Below are 17,972 nucleotides of genomic sequence, written 5' to 3' on the forward strand. Positions count from 1 at the left end.
CCCAATGCTTAAGGACCAATCTGTATTTTGATTGGATGAACAATTACATTCCAACCCATGAGCCAGGTAAAATCATCAAACTACAGTACTGTGGTTTGCTGCTATCTAGTGGTGCAAATAAAAAGTTTAATTTGCACCATTCCAAAGTCCAGTGACATCAACAAGGTCAAGCCAAAATGGTCGTATTGTTTTGCAGCAAGCGTAAAAAAATGTATTTAAAAAATGCTTCCACTATATGGGTTCAAATATAAACCAATGACAGAATATAAACAGTAGAGTTTGTTGCTCAATCGCCTAAATTGAATATGAACTCTCACCGAACTATTTTTTGGCAATTATATGCCACAGAAAATGTGTCATTGTTGATACGCCATGTATTTTTTTTTAATATTAGAAAAGTTAGGTGCTTAATGAATAGAAACAATATTATTAATTTTTTTCAATTACTAAATGCCAATACTTTGCCCAAAAACACAATGTAGCAAACACAATGGATCCATGCGCATTACAATTTTAAAATAATTACATTTAAATTTAGAGCTGGTTCTCTTGTGCTCAACTGACTGTGAGTCGGAACCAATAAGATGAAAAATGTTTCCGCTCGGACTATTTTACTGAAGGCACGCATTTCTCTTCCGGGTAAGTTAGCGCAGGACATGTGGGCTACGAGAGTCGGCATACACGTACCAGTCGCGTGTTATTGTTTTTGCTATCTTTTGCTCCTACAATGAGGATTTTATTAGTTTTTTTTCTCAAAATTTGACTGGTGTATATATACCTATATAATATAAGTAACTACGTTTTTTTATACATAAAAATTTGTTTTTGCAACAGGCAAACAAAACGTTTTATTTACCTGCATCTTTTATTCGCAGTCTTTCCTCGCCAGACTTTTAGTACTCAATGGAAATAAATACACGTCTTGTCAGTACGTGATTTTGTGGACATTTCTGGGTGAGTGTAACAATAATAACTTTTAAGTCATTGATCTTGTGGATCCACGTGGATGTTGGTTTTGGGTGTTGAATTGACATTTTCCAATAGTGGCATTATATTGTACTGTACTACACAGTATTGCATGTCATGACGTAACCACATATACTGTTAAGTTATTTGCGGTGTGATGAATGTGGTACCATTATAGACAGTACTTGAATTTGCATTTGGTTGTTTTAGTTACATGTACATTTGCTAATACTGTTAAACTGCAAATATGATCTTTTTTGAAATACCTTTTACAAAGTGTTGAACTTTCAAAAGTAGTTCAGTTACTTTTTTTTTTTTTTTTTCTCAAAAAGCTAAGGCAGCTTTAACGGCTATTCAACTCAATAGTTTTGGGGGCCACATTTCCACAAAAGGAAGGACTGGGAGGGCGGACTTGTCCCTTCACGAGTATTCTTATTTTGTATATTCCTGATAACCGGTGTCCTCAGATGGGGACATTTGAAATTTGTATATAATTTTTTGTCATTGTTACTCCATCCATCCATCCATCCATCCATCTTCTTCCGCTTATCCGAGGTCGGGTTGCAGGGGCAGCAGCCTAAGCAGGGAAGCCCAGACTTTCCTCTCCCCAGCCACTTCGTCCAGCTCTTCCCGGGGGCTCCTGAGGCGTTCCCAGGCCAGCCAGGAGACATAGTCTTCCCAACGTGTCCTGGGTCTTCCCCGTGGCCTCCTACCGGTTGGACGTGCCCTAAACACCTCCCTAGGGAGGCGTTCGGGTGGCATCCTGACCAGATGCCCGAACCACCTCATCTGGCTCCTCTCGATGTGGAGGAGCAGCGGCTTTACTTTGAGCTCCCCCCGGATGGCAGATCTTCTCACCCTATCTCTAAGGGAGAGCCCCGCCACCCGGCGGAGGAAGCTCATTTCGGCCGCTTGTACCCGTGACCTTGTCCTTTCGGTCATAACCCAAAGCTCATGACCATAGGTGAGGATGGGAACGGAGATTGACCGGTAAATTAAGAGCTTTGCCTTCCGGCTCAGCTCCTTCTTCACCACAACGGATCGATACAGCGTCCGCATTACTGAAGACGCCGCACCGATCCGCCTGTCGATCTCACAATCCACTTTTCCCCCACTTGTGAACAAGACTCCTAGGTACTTGAACTCCTCCACTTGGGGCAGGGTCTCCTCCCCAACCCGGAGATGGCATTCCACCCTTTTGCGGGCGAGAACCATGGACTCAGACTTGGAGGTGCTGATTCCCATCCCAGCCGCTTCCCACTCGGCTGCGAACCGATCCAGTGAGAGCTGAAGATCCTGGCCAGATGAAGCCATTAGGACCACATCATCTGCAAAAAGCAGAGACCTAATCCTGCAGCCACCAAACCGGATCCCCTCAAAGCCTTGACTGCGCCTAGAAATTCTGTCCATAAAAGTTATGAACAGAATCGGTGACGAAGGGCAGCCTTGGCGGAGTCCAACCCTCACTGGAAACGTGTCCGACTTACTGCCGGCAATGCGGACCAAGCTCTGACACTGATCGTACAGGGAGCGGACCGCCACAATCAGACAGTATAATTTTTTGTCATTGAAACTAAATTCGGAAAACATAGCCCTCTATGCACAGGAGCGCTCTACTGTTTTTTTGGACCAACTGTAAAAATAATTTATAACAGTGATCCTAAACTTTTTCCTACCAAGTACCACCCCTCAAAAAACATTTGGTTCTACAAGTACCACCATATTGACCAACATTAAAATACAGTAGCGTAGTAGGCCTTAGTATTCATTAAAAACAAGGCAGCGGTTTTATTTAACATGTATATTTAATATTCTTGGCCACTGTAACATTGCACACAGTTTGAACAGCAACACTGTGTTGAATATTTATTTAAGTGATTACCGTATTTTTCGGAGTATAAGTCGCACCTGCCGAAAATGCATAATAAAGAAGGAAAAAAACATATATAAGTCGCACTGGAGCCTGGCCAAACTATGAAAAAAAACTGCGACTTATAGTCCGAAAAATATGGTATTTGGCCTACCACTGGATGGAGCCGGCTTACCACTTGTGGTATTAGTACTACAGTTTGAGAATCACTGCTCTATATGAAAGCTCTCTAGTGTTTTAGGAAACTGCTAAAAAGTAATACAAATTCAGTGAACGTCTGGTGTCATTAGTGGGCCGGATTTGGCCACCAGGTTACCAGTTGAGTAGACCGGCTGTATACCAACGGACGTTACTACTACTTCCTTGGCATCAGCTTTCATTACACATTTTAGTGGTCTTCTGCAAATATGCAGTAGTAGCCTTTCAGCTCCATTAATAATGAGCCAGGTTATTGTTTGTTTTAGTTTTTATCTGGGCCTAATAGAAAGAGCTCCAATAGCTGGCTGGGTATTGAGGCCACATTAAATTGAACTTGCTGTGTATGTGTGTGTAGCATGTACCACTGCACCTTGCAAATGTGATAAAATTTAAAAACATTTTGACACCTTATGAATCCAAAATCAGGTTCTCACATGCCATTCAAACATTACTGTGTTAGTGTTATAAACAAAGAATATATTAGGTCTTTTTGTTGTCCTAAAAGTCATTAATAGTCACACTGTTACTATATTTAATAGCAGTGCTTATGCTACACTAAGAGAGGATGCTGAAAGGCTGCACAAAATACTGTAGAATTGTGCAGTGTACACTCCTGTATGTATGTTGCAATTTAATTTAGTTAAGCAATTATTACATTTTAATATATTTTTACTGCTTGTTTTTCAGGAGGCAAAATGGATGGGAAAGTTAAGGAACAAAGGAAACATCAGTTGAAACACAGTGGACCAAAGGCGGAGAGGAAAAAACTGAGGAAGCACGGAGACCCCATAGAGAAAGATGAACGCAAACGTAACCCCAAAGCCTTTGCGGTGCAGTCCGCTGTACGCATGGCCAAGACTTTCCACAGGTCTGTGTAGATGAATTGATAATGGTCTATTGTGTGTACATGATAGACATAATATAGCTAAATATGTATTATTGTCTACAGGTCTCAGGATATAAAGACCAAAAAGCACCATATCCCCCTGGTTGACCGGACCCCCTTGGAGCCTCCTCCTGTTGTGATTGTAGTAGTTGGCCCTCCTAAGGTGGGGAAAAGCACCCTAATACGTTGCCTGATCAAAAACTTCACACGGCAGAAGCTTGGGGACATATCTGGCCCAGTAACTATTGTTTCTGGTGGGTTGAATTCATGTGTTATTGAAAAATGTATTCACTCGGGATGTAACGGTAATATAAATACTACGGTATTTCGTTTTTAGTCTTTTCAAAATATCGTGACGTGTGATGGTATCAAATGAAAACTTGTTTTAGTGTATTTTTTTGTGCCGTTATAGCAATGGCCAGGTCTGTAAATAAACTACATCCCCCAGAATCTCAAATACAGCATGATGGGAGCGTGGAACGCCGTAAGCAGGAATTAACGTACTCATTGTAGATAAGAGGAATTGTTTTTTGGACATTAAATCTGTCTAAAACTGGTTGTTATGTTGCTAACAGACAGACAAACATGCCCAGGCCAAAACATAATCTCTTCGGCGGAGGTGAGAAAATCTGCGTTTTGCAAAGCAAAGAGTGCCACTTTCGTTTCGAGAGCGAGCTGGTCTCGTCGCACCACACACGGCAGGAAATCACCAAAAAAAATGTTCAATGCGGGAAATACGAGTAAACAAAAACTAATTGATACATCCTCAATCCATGCATCTATTTTTCTACCGTGGAAAACAGGATACACCATAAACAAGTCACTATCTCATAAACTGTCACATAGGAAATATATTTGAAGCAAGCGAAGCCAAACACCAATTTATGAGGTATTTACATTATTAAAAGTTCAATTGTTAGATTACTTTTCTGAGAAACAACATTTTCCAGACTGATATAAAAAAAAAATGACCACTGTAGAAGACACTGCTTCCCATAATGTAAAAGTTGAAAGACACTAATCTGTACATTATTGTTTAACACTGGATGTTTAAATTGTTACTTGAAAGTAAAGTGACGTTTTAGTTTTATGTTATTTCCCGCGTTGAACTTTTTTGGGGGTGATTTCTCGCCGTGCGGTGCAACGAGACCAACTGGCTCCGTGTTGCCCTGGAAACGCTAGAAACGAAAGTGGCACGCTTCGCTTAGCAAAACACAGACTTTCTTACCTCCACCAAAGAGGTTATGTTTTGGCCTGGGTTTATTTGTCTGTTTGTTAGCAACATCGCTCAAACCAGTTATGGACAGATTTAATGTCCACAAAACAATTCATGTTATCTACGACAAGTACGAACACACTTTTCACTTCCTGCTTACGGCGTTCAACGGCCCCACCTTGCCGTTCCAGCGCTGCACAGAGGATTCTGGAAGATGTAGTTTATTTACAGACACGCCCAACGCTAAAACGCCAGAAAAAAACTACACTCATTAAGTTTTCGTTTGATACCGTCATATGTCACATTGAGAATACTTTGAAACTGAAATATTGCGGTATTTCTAATACTGTTACGTTCCTAATTCACACTATTTACTTCTAGTTGTAATTGTTTGTATGCTTTTTTAAATTTAATTGAAAGAATATTGGTGTTTTTTTCTGAAACCCTACAAATTCTCCGTTGTTGATGACGTCTCGATGTATTTTGACTTGTTTTTCAGGCAAGAAACGACGTCTCACTTTCATAGAATGCAACAATGATGTAAATACAATGATCGACCTTGCAAAAGTTGCTGACTTGGTAAGCTTGGTAGACCGTACAGCGGAACAGTCAGGGTTTGTCAACATCCATCCAATCAGTTTTAATGTTTAAACCGTTTGTTTCCCCACATTTGGTCAGTGCTGTTATTAGTTCTGTTGATGAATTCAATGAGCTGGAACAACTATATGTCCTTTTCAGGTTCTGATGTTGATCGATGCCAGCTTTGGCTTTGAAATGGAGACGTTTGAGTTTCTGAACATCTGCCAAGTGCATGGCTTTCCTCGTATCATGGGTGTACTGACTCACCTGGATTCCTTCAAGAACAACAAGACACTCCGTAAGACCAAGAAAAACCTCAAGCATCGCTTTTGGACGGAAGTCTTCCAGGTAAACACTCACACCCTTCTAAGTAGTCATGTATAATCACACTCATAATACTTATGTGCCTAATGTGTGAAACCTGCAGGGCGCCAAGCTCTTTTATCTGTCTGGTATGGTTTATGGCGAATATCAAAGGCAGGAAGTAAAGAACCTTGGTCGCTTCATCTCTGTCATGAAGTTTCGTCCTTTGGTATGGCAGACATCCCACCCTTATGTGCTTGTGGACCGGTGAGCCCTACTCCTTCTCTAAAACATAATACTACTTTTATGTTTACTATTTGTTTATAATAAAAAAGTGGAGGTGATTACTCCAGATGTGTGTACCGTATTTTCCGCACTATAAGGCGCACCTAAAAACCACAATTTTTCTCAAAAGCTGACAGTGCGCCTAATAACCCGGTGCGCTTTATTACGATTCATTTTCATAAAGTTTCGGTCTCGCAACTTCGGTAAACAGCCGCCATCTTTTTTCCCGGTAGAACAGGAAGCGCTTCTTCTTCTACGCAAGCAACCGCCAAGGAAAGCACCCGCCCCCATAGAACAGGAAGCGCTTCACCCGCCCCCATAGAACAGGAAGCGCTTCACCCGCCCCCGGAAGACGAAGAAAAAACGCGCGGATATCACCGTACGTTTCATTTCCTGTTTACATCTGTAAAGACCACAAAATGGCTCCTAATAAGCGATCCGGTTCATAAAAAGACGCAATCTCTCCATCCGCACACGGATTACTACCGTATTTCACAGCAACTGATATTCCTGTGAACCGCACTGTGGAACGGGAGCACGTACGGTGAATATTCGCACCACAGGGAATGAAGTCATCCTTCACTGTGGTTCTAGCTTGCCATGCTAACTTCCACTCATGGTGATATTCAAAAGGAAGACCTTGCCAAAAGAGACCTTTCCAGCCGGCGTCATCATAAAAGCTAACTCGAAGGGATGGATGGATGAAGAAAAGATGAGCGAGTGGTTAAGGGAAGTTTACGCGAAGAGGCCGGGTGGCTTTTTTCACACAGCTCCGAAGGCGAACACACCTTCACTAAGACGGGCAGACAGCCTCGGACGACATACGCCAACATCTGCCAGTGGATCGTAAATGCTTGGGCAGATATTTCGGTCACAACTGTGGTCCGAGCTTTCCGGAAGGCAGGATTCACAGAACAACAGCGACACTGACTCCCGATGACTTCTACGAGACGGAACCGGCCATTTTGGATACCACGCTTGCACAACTTTTCAATTCGGACACCGAAGACGAAGAATTCGAAGGATTTACGAATGAAGAATAACTTCAGAAGGTGAGCGCTATGTTTATTTTGTGTGTTGTGACATTAACGTTCGAGCAACATTATGTTGCTATTTATTGCTCTACACCATTTTGAATTTTACTATGTTTGTGATTGCACATTTGCGTACATTTTGGGACAGAGTTGTTAGAACGCTGGTTTTCAATATATTATTAAAGTTTGACTGAACTATCTGACTGTCTTTTTGACATTCACTTTAGCGCAGCGTTTTTTTGACATTCACTTTAGCGCAGCGTAGGCGCGGCTTTTAGTCCGGGGCGGCTTATTGGTGGACAAAATTATGAAATATGTAATTCATAGAAGGTGCGGCTAATAATCCGGTGCGCCTTATAGTGCGGAAAATACGGTATACTAGACTAGAGCATGGTGCATTCATTGCTCATAACATGGCGAGGTTTGTTGTGAGTGTAAGCTGTCCTGTTAAACAGTTGTATGGTCTTGGTGACCGTACTGCAGCTCAGTTTCAATCTACTAAAAGCACAGACCAGGGGAACCAAAATTGGGGCTTGTGGGCCAAATCTGGCCCGCTGGGTCGTTTAGTTTGGCCCACCAAAGGGTGGGATTTTTAGGGTTATTTGTGTTTCACATATAAAATTAAGGTGTCCATATTCAATATTGATATAGGAGGGTGTGATATCAGCTTAAAAACAAGTATCGGATGATATCAGTTTGCATGTACAATTTCCGATGCAAACAGTCAAGCAGCATGTTTAATTGTGCAAAGTTGGACTGCAAGTTAATATCAAAATGTCCTCCACTAAACACACAAGGTTGGTCTTTTCTTCTATTTGAGTCAAGTTATTTACAAAACGTAAAAATGTTAGGCTATAGGCTAGTAAAAGCTAGCAGCTAAGCACACAATAGCACACAAGCTAGACAAACATGATAAGTGTCCTTCACTGAACAATATTGCAGTCTAAAACAGCACATTTGTCAAAATAAACAAGTATTAAATAATTATAGTTGCATATTGCGTATTACACATACAGAGTCTCCAAGGCACACTAGAAAGTATCCAGTAACAAACGTGTCCTCATCATTCAACTTAGTGCGTCATAAGCTTAACTTCATGAATTGTTGTGCCCACCAGGTGTCGCCAAAAAAACTATTACCACTCCACGACAACTTAAAGACTGCATAGGTCTATCTCAGACGGTTAATAATAAATAGGTTAGTGTTTTTCATACTGACCATTGTTCTCTGTTTGACTAATTTCCCTTGATCAATCATTTTCCAACATTGCATGCCACAAAGTAATACAAATACTGTAAGTAGCATTCCTGGTGATATTGTACTGGATCAATATTGCTATCGGCTAATTCTTAAGGCTCCAATATTTGTGGCGAATTGCAAGTGGAAAAGTTGTATAGGGAAACCCCTATACAACCCCTATCCCTAATGGCTGTCTTTGGCACATGTTCACTTTGCCCTTTGGAGGCAAAAAGTTTGGGCTGCCCTAGCATAGACCATCTTTGCGTTAAGGAAAACATTTTTTTTTTTTTTTTTACATCTAAAAACACAAGTCATTTTAGAAAAACAAATGTCATTGTTTAGATATAAAACTATTGGCGTTAAAGAAACAACCAACACAATGACAAAGTTTTAACATTTTTAACATTAATCCCGCACCTCCACTCGGTCTTTTAAATCATTGGCACAAACAGTAGTCAAAATAATGAAAACCAATAAAAAAATGCTGACACAGATATATAAAATCAATTAGTTGCTTCCACCACTGAGACATAGGCCCCTGTTAACCACATTGACATTCATTTTTAAATGCTGAATAAAAGAATGCAGACTGTCCAACTAGTAGGCATTTTTCGTAATTGGCGCACATTTTGACCCTTAAATACGCATGTAATGTATGCGCTCCAGATATGCATTTTTTGCATTCCTGTTAGCGTTACTGTGGCAAAGTACGTTGGCCAACTGTCATGTCTCCCAGAATTCTAGAAAAAAGGCTGATCAACTGCTTAAGAAAATCACAAATGTTTCTCAACAGCATTATTAGTTCTAGGCACACTCAAATACTCCCCACACCCGAAACATAAAGAAAAACCTAAGACTATTTTTAAAAAGCATTCAATGTGTCACACACACCTGCCTTTACACCAATGGGTGTATTTTTGAAAAGTGGTTGCTAGGAATTTAGGTTTTATCATAGTTTTATCATCAGTTAAGTATTAACATTTACAAAAAGGTATTTCGGTAATGGTTATTTTTTTAGCTTAATGAATGAAAGAACGTTAAAAATGACTATGACATAACTATACCAGGGAGTTTAGCTGTGACCAGCTACTGTAGTTTGGTTACAATAGGATCATTGGGTAGGCTAATGTGATGGTGAGTGACACAATAGACATTAGGGTTGTACGGTATACCGGTACTAATCAATTGAAATCGGTAGTATACCACCTTTTGAAAAGTACCGGTACCACCGTTCTTTCATCTGAGTGTCGTTTTGTGTTAGTGACTACAGAGCCGAGGTGCATAAAGTTGAGTGTGTCAAAACACACACACAAAGTGCATACAAGTAATAACACCTTGGAGAGGAAAAATGGCACAAAAACTACCATTCTACTGGTTAATAAAGAGGGTGCGTGAAGCGCGATATGGAGGTATTTGGGCTTCAAAACTAACAATAAATGTGACGCTTTAAACAGGGAGGCACCGCGTTGCAAGTACTGTTTTACACCTTTCCTGCTTGTCGCCTCCCAGGCCTTGTAAAAGTGTTCTTTGACTGTGAGTGTTTAATGTAGTGTAAGATTTTCTGTTAAAATAAAGCCAATATTGACATTTTTCGTAGTTCCCTTAATTTGAAAAGTATCAAAGTATCGATATACATTTTGGTACCGGTACTAAATTATTGGTATCGGGACAACCCTAATAGACATTTAATTGTTTAATTGTTTTAACTTGTCTAACCAATGTTAATTAGTCAATAATAAATAGAGTAGTTACAGCCTATTGAAGGTTTTTGCTTTAATAGTAAATTGTGCCAGCTATTTGGAGTACAGTACTTAATTTATCTTCAGTAAATATAATCGAGGGCTTGTTGTTTGTTTACAAAAGTGCTGATTTTGTATATCTAATTTTTGCCTATGGGTAATTTTTGTAAATGGTGCACTTTTCAACAAAGAATGTCCTTCGGTAACTGTTTGTAAAACACAATATTCAGATTGTTAAAAATATATTCTGTGTACCTTGACATTTGGTCCAGAAGCCAGGTGTCGCTGCTTAGGTAGTACTCATAAAATGTATTCAACGTTGGCAGGTCTGGGAATGTAAAAAATATTTTGTTATCTATGCAATTCTCTAAATCTTTTTTTCCTGCCTCCACACAGAATGGAGGACCTGACTGACCCTGAAAAAGTCCGAACTGACCTAAAGTGTGATCGGACAGTTTCGCTCTATGGCTACTTACGAGGCACATGTTTGAAAAATAAAAGCCAGGTCCATATTCCAGGTAGATATGTACAATGTTTTGAGTGCCTAGAAAATCGCTATATGAAATCTGTTATTACTCTAACTTACTGTATTATTATTATTAATGTGAATTGCTCTTTGGGGAATAATAAAGTATTTATCTATCAATCTATCTATTTGTTCATTCAAACTTGAGTGGCAGCTCATTCCATCCTCCAAAAATAAAACTGGTGAGATCTGTCATGAGAGAAGAAACTGTTGGAACTATTCGCTCTTCATTCCAGGGGTTGGAGACTTCCCGGTTGCTGATGTCAACTTTCTCTCGGACCCATGTGCGCTGCCAGCTGCTCAGAAAAAGAGGGCGTTGAATGAGAAGGAACGGCTACTCTATGCACCCATGGCTGGAGTTGGTGGAGTGGTTTATGATAAAGATGCCGTGTACATTGACCTTCCTGCAAGCCATGTCAAGCAACAGCAAGTAAGTGAAACATTTCCAGCAGTTTTTTTAGCAACAATCTGTCCCCAGCAAAACAAAAGACAGAAAGGTAATTACTAACTTAACGTTATCACCCAATTTATCTGCGGATCATAAAGATAGTCATAGATACCATCGCAACTTTTGTTGGCTCAGGACACCGGTTTCAAGTGACTCATGTTCGAAGTGAGCCACACCACGTTATAATCATGGAATGTGAACATCTGACGGAAACTGTTATTTTTATTGATTATATTTGTAACTGGGAAAGGAAGGCCATACCTGGAGGTTATTTTGTTTCCGTCTTCATCTCCCTGCACGCACCACTGTGAAGTGCGCCATAAAGCCAAGTGCACACTTCTGGTCTTCACAATAAAATCTCTCTGGGTTACATCCTGTCTGACTGCGCAAACAAAATAAGAGTGCCAGAAGAATAGCTTACATAAATCTTATTTTGCATTTGAAGAAACAACACCTCAATGCAATTTGTAGTAATAAAATGTTGCAATTAGAGATGTCACTGTATGAAAATTTCTTATCATCATTGTTCTCCTTCAATAACACCATGTAATGTGATTTAGTGCAACAGTTTGGCAAAAAAAGTTATCAGAAGTGATACCTTTCACATCTAATACCCAATCTTCATACCTCGGCTTGTTTATGAAGTCTGCGTTCAATTCAATGATATTACTTAACATTTTAGTTAGTATTGGTGTTCTTGTAACATTGACAAAGTTTGCAGTTAAATAAAGGACGAGTGACCATCCTAGTAAATAAACTAAAGACTTTATCAACAAGTTCTAGCAATGTTCCCTACACATCGCCTGGTGCATGTTTCCTCACGTCATTAACTCTGTCACAGCAGGTGGATGAAGAACGCTGAGTTGAGAAAATGAAATCAGCATAAAATATTTATCTCCTCCGCTGTATCCTTTTAGTGTCGGACAAATGCGTCTGTCTCCAATATTGTCCACACCTGTCGCCTTGTAATACCAGTAGTGGGCTCTTAAACGCACGCCAAGACTCTACACTACGGAAGTGAAGCGAAAGAAATAAAGTGAAACGAAGCGTTTGGCTCTGTTTACTCTGAGGGAAAATCTCCTCGAGCAAGGTCCGTGTACTTGCTTTCTGCCATTTTTCTCGAGCCAAATAACGCTGGTGCGCATGTGGCGACTTTGTTTCCAAGAAGTAAGCAGTGTTGCCTAAAATGCATTACTAAATTACGTTTTTCTGATAATTTGACATTTAAACGGTATTAGTAACCGTCTGGAATTTTACTGCGGTTTATCATTATACTGTTTACCGTTACATCCCTTGTTGCAATATATTGTCCCTTTTACGTGCAATTTCTTATTTATTTCAAAATCTCACTTTAAAGACTTTTAAGAAAGTTTAAACTGTCCAATGTTGTTTATGAGGAAGTTAATTTGTATTTTGCAACAGATTTGAGACAGTTTAAAGATTTAAGTGTTGCTCTATTCAAAGAGAATCAAATGTGATTGATCAATTTAGGAGGAGGAGGTGAGACCCACAACCGAGCTGGTCCAGTCTCTCATTGACACGCATGCCACTCTGGATGCCAAGATGGCTGCCAGCAAAGTGACTCTTTTTAGCAACTCTGCCATCCTGGATCCCGCAGACATCAATTTACAGAACAGGTGAGACGGGAGCGGGTTCTCTTCAAGACAGTTTTAACTGACACCACATTCATGCTGAAAACAAGTCTCAAAATAAATTTATGGAATTTATGGTTACAGCAATACTTTTACATTTACATTATTTTCAGTAGTGGCACATTACAGTACATCCCTGCTATTAGCGAGGGTATGATTCAAGGAGCTTTATTTGTCACACCCATACACATACCTGCCAACTACTCCGGTTTTCCCGTAGTTAGTACGGTTTTCATCAACCTATTCCGGGTTACGGTTGCAGTGATAAAAAATACGGTTTTTCATTAATTAAAAAAAAATATTTTTTAAAGAGTTTTATTCACGAAATCGCGTAACAACAATGACAATCGACACTGCTTCCCGTAACTTCCTATCGAGCCATTCCGAATGCCATGCGCGAGGCTATTTATAGCACCGCTGCCAAGCACGAGGCACCAGTTGTATGGCGTCACATTAGTGCCAAAAATCCGAGCGCATAAAAACTGTTATCGCGCGCTGATTCTCTACTTCGTGCGCGCGCGACACCATTGTGCGCGCGCGTGGTGCCTTTTAGCGCGCGCGCGCGGTGCCTTTCTGCGCGCTCTCTGTGTACTCCTGGCATCTCTCCTCGCGCTGTCATGTTTCTTTTTGGCACTTTGGGGGCGCTGACAAATGCTCAGAGCCAATCAGAAGTATAGCAGGGCGGGTCATCGTCAATATGTATCAAGATTTACGGAGGAAGAAGTGGATAAAAAAATGTTGCGTGCTGATGAAGGTTATTTCATACCACATAAACACAATACAGGGTAATACAAAATGTGACCCAAATAAATAATAAGACAACAAACACCATAATCACATCTTTCAGCCAGAACTGGTCCACCAGCAATAACATCCAACCATAACATTATTTTATATTTTCACTTCTTCTTGAACATTTGTTTTCTAATTTATGGAATTTCTTTTGATTCAGCCATAAAAGTAATGAAATAATATTTGAATTTTGTTTTTAAAATGTTAAAAATAGCTTTTAATAATGTACGGTATTCTGAAACAGTTTAAAATAATCAGAGAACTGACTAACACTGACCCTACACAACTATGTTGCACAATTAAGTCTTTTTTTTTTTTAAGCGAAAGAGGTAATTTCAACAGGTACAGCATCCTATGTCATATCTACATGTAATAAGATTTGTAACAAGGCAAACCGTTTGTAAATTGGTCGAAAATCGAGCAAGTTATGGTAATTTAATTAGTACATGTACCATTGACATCAATGTAATGATTGAGGCTAGATGTCCGAGGTAAGATGGCTACAACGTTGCTACGCTGGAGAATGATTGGTCTTATGAAAAATGCTCACAGCCAATCAGAAAGAAGGGGCCGTCTAAGCATACCCGCCCCCAAAGTGCCAAAAAGAAATATGACAGCGCGAGGAGAGATGCCAGGAGTACACAGAGAGCGCACAGACCGAGACGGCGCGCGCGCAGAAAGGCACCACGCGATAACAGTTTTTATGCGCTCGGATTTTTGGCACTAATGTGACGCCATACAGTTGCCATTGTTTCCAAACGAGCGAACGATCATGGAATCAGCCGGAGAAAAATCGCAAACGAGTCTTAAACCGAAAAGAAAACTGCAGTCATTCCGTGAAGAATATTCAAAAGCCTATCCGGGAATAATTATCCGTTCCAAAAAGGGTGAAAACTACACGAATTGCACCTTGTGCAGACAAGATTTTTCGATCGGACACGGAGGAATTAGCGATGTAAAAGACCACGTTGGGACAAAAAAACACAAGTCTAATGCCGTTGCTAGCGATACAAGTGGAAAACTTTCAACGTTTTTCGTCGCCCAAACAGGAATGGTTTTAGCAACATTTTAACCTGTCTGAATGCTAATAATCATTTTGCGTCGGGGGGCTTCGCCCCCCTGAACCCCCCACCAGGACTTTGTCCTGGTCCTACCGGGTCCTGCGGCCCCTGGACCCTGGCTACTAGGTTTTTCTGATTTCAAAAGTTGGCAGGTATGCGTACACCTAAAACACCCTCAAATAACAAATATAATACAGCATAATTACAGTAAGTCTTTTCAAGGGCGAACACCATAGAAATGAAGCTTGCATATGAGGGGTGCTGAAAAAAATTAATTCACTTCCAAATTACAATTGTTATTTTTATTCCAATTCTTAAAATATTCTGAGTTTTCAAGTATTAATTAAAAAAAAAAAAGTTTTTTTATTATTAAAAAAAAAAAAGCTAATTTATAAAACCCAAAACCAGTGAAGTTGGCACATTGTGTAAATCGTAAATAAAAACAGAATACAATGATTTGCAAATCCTATATTCAATTGAATAGACTGCAAAGACAAGATACTTAATGTTCGAACTGGTAAACTTTATTTTTTTCAAATATTAGCTCATTTGGAATTTGATACCTGCAACATGTTTCAAAAAAGCTGGTACAAGTGGAAAAAAAGGACTGAGAAATTTGAGGAATCCTCATCAAACACTTATTTGGATCACCCCACAGGTGAACAGGCTAATTGGGAACAAGTGGGTGCCATGACTGGGTATAAAAGCAGCTTTCATGAAATGCTCAGTCATTCACAAACAAGGATGGGGCAGGGGTCACAACTTTGTGAACTAATGCGTGAGCAAATTGTCGAGCAGTTTAAGAACAAGATTTCTCAACGAGCTATTGCAAGGAATTTAGGGATTTCACCATCTACTGTCCGTAATATCATCAAAATGTTCAGAGAATCTGGAGAAATCACTCCACGTAAGCGGCATGGCCGGAAACCAACATTGAATGCCCGTGACCTTCGATCCCTCAGGTGGTACTGAATCTAAAACCGACATCAGTGTGTAAAGGATATCACCGCATGGGCTCAGGAACACTTCAGAAAACCACTGTCAGTAACTACAGTTCGTCGCTACATCTGTAGATGCAAGTTAATACTCTACTGTGCAAAGCGACAGCCATTTATCAACAACACCCAGAAATGCAGCCGGCTTCGCTGGGCCCGAACTCATCTTAAGATGAACTGATGCAAAGTGTAAAAGTGTTCTGTGGTCTGACGAGTCCACATTGCAAATTGTTTTTGGAAACTGTGGATGTCGTGTCCTCTGGACCAAAGAGGAAAAGAGCCATTTGGACTGTTATAGGAGCAAAGTTCAAAAGCCAGCATCTGTAAAGGTATGGGGGTGTATTAGTCCCCAAGGCATGGTTAACATACATATCTGTTAAGGCACCATTAATGCTGAAAGGTACATACAGGTTTTGGAGCAACATATCTTGCCATCCAAGCAACGTCTTTTTTGTGGACGCCCCTGCTTATTTCAGCAAGACATAGCCATGTCCCATTCTGCACGTGTTACAACAGCGTGGCTTCGTAGTAAAAGAGTGTGGGTGCTAGACTGGCCTGCCTGTAGTCCAGACCTGTCTCATATTTAAAATGTGTGGCGCAATATGAAGCCTAAAATACCACAACGGAGACCCCAGACTGTTGAACAACTTACCGGTAAGCTGTACATCAAGCAAGAATGGGAAAGAGTTCCACCTGAAAAGCTTAAAGGGGAACATTATCACCAGACCTATGTAAGCGTCAATATATACCTTGATGTTGCAGAAAAAAGACCATATATTTTTTTAACCGATTTCCGAACTCTAAATGGGTGAATTTTGGCGAATTAAACGACTTTCTATTATTCGCTCTCAGAGCGATGACGTCACATCGGGAAGCAATCCGCCATTTTCTCACTTTCGTCGGTGTGTTGTCGGAGGGTGTAACAACACGAACAGGGACGGATTCAAGTTGCACCAGTGGCCCAAAGATGCGAAAGTGGCAAGAAATTGGACGAAATTGGTTCAAAATACGAGGCTGTGGGGAAAGCTGACGAAATGGTCAGTCGTTTGTTCCGCACACTTTACCGACGAAAGCTATGCTACGACAGAGATGGCAAGAATGTGTGGATATCCTGCGACACTCAAAGCAGATGTTGACATCAACTCCAAAACTGGACAGATCAGCTTTCAGGAAAAGAGAGCGGATGAGGGTATGTCTACAGAATATATTAATTGATGAAAACTTTATTCATTACTCGCGGTTTTACGTAAATTATTATACATAAACTGTTTACACCAATAATTTAGCTTAAAAACGTTTATTTTTTTCAATCATTCGAGTACATTTGGGTAGTCTTGTGTAATGCAGTATTTTGTGTCTGTTTAGGTATGGTTAACCTGAGTGCTGAAATCATGGAAAAATATATGCACGCCTGAAATGGGCTGTCTGCACTCTCAAAGTGCATGTTGTTGCCAAATGTATTTCATATGCTGTAAACCTAGTTCATAGTTGTTAGTTTCCTTTAATGCCAAACAAACACATACCAATCGTTGGGTTAGAAGGCGATCGCCGAATTCGTCCTCGCTTTCTCCCGTGTCGCTGGCTGTCGTGTCGTTTTCGTCGGTTTCGCTTGCATACGGTTCAAACCGATATGGCTCAATAGCTTCAGTTTCTTCTTCAATTTCATTTTCACTACCTGCCTCCACACTATAACCATCCGTTTCAATACATGCGTAATCTGTTGAATCGCTTAAACCGCTGAAATCCGAGTCTGAATCCGAGCTAATGTCGCTATACCTTGCTAATCTATCCGCCATGTTTGTTTGAATTGGCATCACTGTGTGACGTCACAGGAAAATGGACGGGTGTATATAACGATGGTTAAAATCAGGCACTTTGAAGCTTTTTTTAGGGATATTGCGTGATGGGTAACATTTTGAAAAAAACTTCGAAAAATAAAATAAGCCACTGTGAACTGATTTTTAATGGTTTTAACCCTTCTGAAATTGTGATAATGTTCCCCTTTAAAAAATTGGCCTCCTCTGTTCCCAAACTTTTACTGAGTGTTGTTAAAAGGAAAGGCGATACAACACAGTGGTAAAAATGCCCATGTCCCAACTTTTTTGCAATGTGTTGCTACCATTAAATTCTAAGTTAATGATTATTTGCCAAAAAAAATAAGTTTCTCAGTTCGAACATTAAAT

General features: G+C 40.3%; 1 protein-coding gene across 3 annotated transcripts in view; it reads left to right on the top strand.

Moving 5' to 3' along the window:
• Window positions 1–627: 627 nt before the first annotated feature.
• The window catches only part of bms1 (BMS1 ribosome biogenesis factor), a 43,530-nt gene continuing 26,185 nt past the window's right edge, over window positions 628–17,972 (top strand). The window contains exons 1-10 of one of the 3 annotated variants that reach the window (XM_061967120.1): window positions 646–791; window positions 876–954; window positions 3,722–3,902; window positions 3,984–4,174; window positions 5,636–5,715; window positions 5,875–6,063; window positions 6,143–6,285; window positions 10,712–10,833; window positions 11,078–11,271; window positions 12,781–12,926. In XM_061967120.1, the coding sequence (XP_061823104.1) occupies window positions 3,730–3,902; window positions 3,984–4,174; window positions 5,636–5,715; window positions 5,875–6,063; window positions 6,143–6,285; window positions 10,712–10,833; window positions 11,078–11,271; window positions 12,781–12,926 (1,238 nt within the window). In that variant the 5' untranslated portion in view covers window positions 646–791; window positions 876–954; window positions 3,722–3,729. The other 2 variants (XM_061967121.1, XM_061967119.1) reach the window with 2 other exon arrangements.

The sequence above is a fragment of the Nerophis lumbriciformis genome, linkage group LG11, assembly GCF_033978685.3.
Source record: "Nerophis lumbriciformis linkage group LG11, RoL_Nlum_v2.1, whole genome shotgun sequence".
In the NCBI taxonomy this organism is placed as follows: Eukaryota; Metazoa; Chordata; class Actinopteri; order Syngnathiformes; family Syngnathidae; genus Nerophis; species Nerophis lumbriciformis.